Source organism: Phlebotomus papatasi, chromosome 2, assembly GCF_024763615.1.
Source record: "Phlebotomus papatasi isolate M1 chromosome 2, Ppap_2.1, whole genome shotgun sequence".
NCBI lineage: Eukaryota > Metazoa > Arthropoda > Insecta > Diptera > Psychodidae > Phlebotomus > Phlebotomus papatasi.
Window position 1 is genome coordinate 60,494,076 of NC_077223.1, and position 2,549 is coordinate 60,496,624.

General features: G+C 35.5%; 1 protein-coding gene across 1 annotated transcript; it reads right to left on the minus strand.

Annotated features, from left to right (window-relative positions):
• Nucleotides 1-1,053: 1,053 nt before the first annotated feature.
• On the minus strand, nucleotides 1,054-2,347 carry LOC129801949 (uncharacterized). The gene is made up of 2 exons (XM_055847448.1): nucleotides 2,264-2,347; nucleotides 1,054-1,447 (listed from the first exon to the last, which is right to left on the minus strand). The coding sequence occupies exons 1-2, from the start codon at nucleotides 2,268-2,270 to the stop codon at nucleotides 1,137-1,139; spliced, it is 318 nt and encodes a 105-aa protein (XP_055703423.1). The 5' UTR covers nucleotides 2,271-2,347; the 3' UTR covers nucleotides 1,054-1,136.
• Nucleotides 2,348-2,549: the final 202 nt, after the last annotated feature.

Genomic DNA, 2,549 nt, shown 5'->3' on the forward strand with positions numbered 1-2,549 from the left:
TCGGTTAATAAACCTTAGAGATAGAGTCCGATCCATATATACATATATAGTAAGGGTCCGGATACAGTGGGTTGGTGTAGAAACGGATGGGACCCATCGTTAGAAAGATCTCGATCTCAGATACAATATATATTAAAATTTCATCGAAATCGCATCATAAACACCAAAAATGCAGTCAGGTCAAGACATTTTTGATTATAGCTCGGATCAGGGAACATCGAGGGAGAAGTTCGCCCCACCATTGGAAAGGTCTCGAACTTAGCTACAACATACTAAAATTTAATGAAAAAATATCGTCTAGTTTTCGAAATATTCGAAATTCAATTTTCGAAAATCGATTTTTCGATTAATCGGACCTTCGGTTAAATCGGATGAAATTGGAATGTCATGAGGTTAGAGTACTCCACGACAGCTTTCCAAAACACTAAAATTTTTCGAATTCCAATAATAATTAGAACCGGAGATATTTCCATTCGAAGAATGAATATTTAAAACCCCTTCTAGCCTGGGTCTGCGGGGTCGGAATACCTTAAGTTTGGTACTGATCAAAAGCTCCTAGGCCCAGCTATACCATACTAAAATGTGAGATAGATCGATGCCATAGGGGCTGAGTTATTAAAAAAAAAACAAAATTTGGTGGTGTTTCAAAATAGCGGAAGGGGGGGGGGGGGTGGATCTGACATCACCTACTTCTAAGCACCCATTGACACTTAACCTTTGCCGAAAACCGTTTGTCGATATCTCTTTCCGTTCTCTCTCCAGAAGTGGTTATACGACGGACGGGACGGGACGGGACGGACGGGACGTCCACGAAAATCGATTTTTAGCGCATATGATATTCGTGATCTATGAGTGTCAAAACGCGTAAATCCAAAATTTGGGCCGGATCTGACGAGGTCGGATTTCACCTGTGACCACAAAAGCTGAGATTGTAAAGAATCTCAGCTAAAAGGTCTGATTACAGAATGATATCGTTTACTCAAATTTCCTAAATGATTTTTTTTATAAATAATTTCTTCTAAGATATTGAAAAACAAATAATATACAACAATGTGCAGTCAAAACAAAATGTTTATTGATAACATGTGGGTATGAAGGGGCACATCAGGTAATTTGAACGGCAAAAGATGTTTGATTTAAGGGCGGGATGGTGGAGCAACGGGCATGGTATGTTGCCATTCTGACCAATCCACGCACTCTTGTCTTTCGTCAAACCAAGCCAAACCTACTTGTCCAGTGTGCTCTTCGCAAGTTACGGCTGAAGCAGCTTGATTAAGTGTAGTGCACTCCCAAAATCTAGTGGGATCAAAGTTGTTCCTCCAGAATCTCCTGTCGAGTTCTTCTTGGGTTCGGCAACCGGGTTGTCCGTTAGTGTGATCACGCAGTGATTCGTCGTCTACAGCTACGGCAAGAACGACAAGAGCGCATAGAAGAAGAGCTGCAACAACTGCAAATAAAAATAAATTAAGAAAGGTTAATTATTTATTAAGTTAGTGTTTACTTATATTAATATTACAGCAGATCTCGCATAATCTCTTCCTATTATTTTACGAGGATTGCTGGTTTAGGCGACTATATTACTTATAAACTGACAATTAGTTACATTCAACTAAGAAACTAAAACCATGATCATTGCTCAATTTTGCCAAAATTTTTCTTTAATGGCCTCTACACATTGGGAGCAATTTTTGTCAAAAATTGCTTTTTTGAAGGAAATTCCCTGCAGCAGGGGGAAACGTCAAATTTCTGTCAAAAACGCAATTTTTGACGAAAATTGCTCCCAATGTGTAGACACCTTAAAACTCGTCAATTCTTACAATCGTTGTTTGTAAGTAAACCAATATTATTATTAGGTGAGTTTTAACAATTTAATGCTTCTAGTGACTTAAAAAGGATTTGAAAGGATCGTAGAGATGCACTCGTCACTTAACACTTAACCCATAGAGCCCCAAATTTTTTGGAAAATTAATTTAAATAAATTTAATTAAAAAAATTTTAATAAAAATAATTTCTTACTATACTTAAAAATTTATATAGACGATATTAGTTATTTTTTTTACCCATAACTTATATCGCAAAATCACAGTAAAACTTCAAAAAAAAATCTCCCATTTTTTGTAAAATTTCTTTCGCAAACACAAAATAATATCAAATAAATAAATAAAACCAAAATTTTAAAAACTTTAAATTTTCTAACTAGATAGATTTTTCACAGCTTTACAAACTTTCAAAAATAACAAGTATTATTGGAAGAATAACTCACTCTTCATTTTGGCTTTTGTTTTTATTATAATTCCCTGAGTTGATTCCTTGCAACTTAAACAAACTGATTGACTTAGATGTCGATTATTGTTGCCTTTTATACCCACCTCAAACTCTCATTAGCTTCTTATCAATTCATTTTCGTCACTCAAAGATAGTCATTTTTGATATGATCATTTTGCTAAGTGAGATTGATTGACGTGTGCAAAGATTAATACCTCACGCCAATTGAATTTGCTGCTCTTCTGTGACTTCATTATTACGGGGAATTTTATCCACTGAAAATG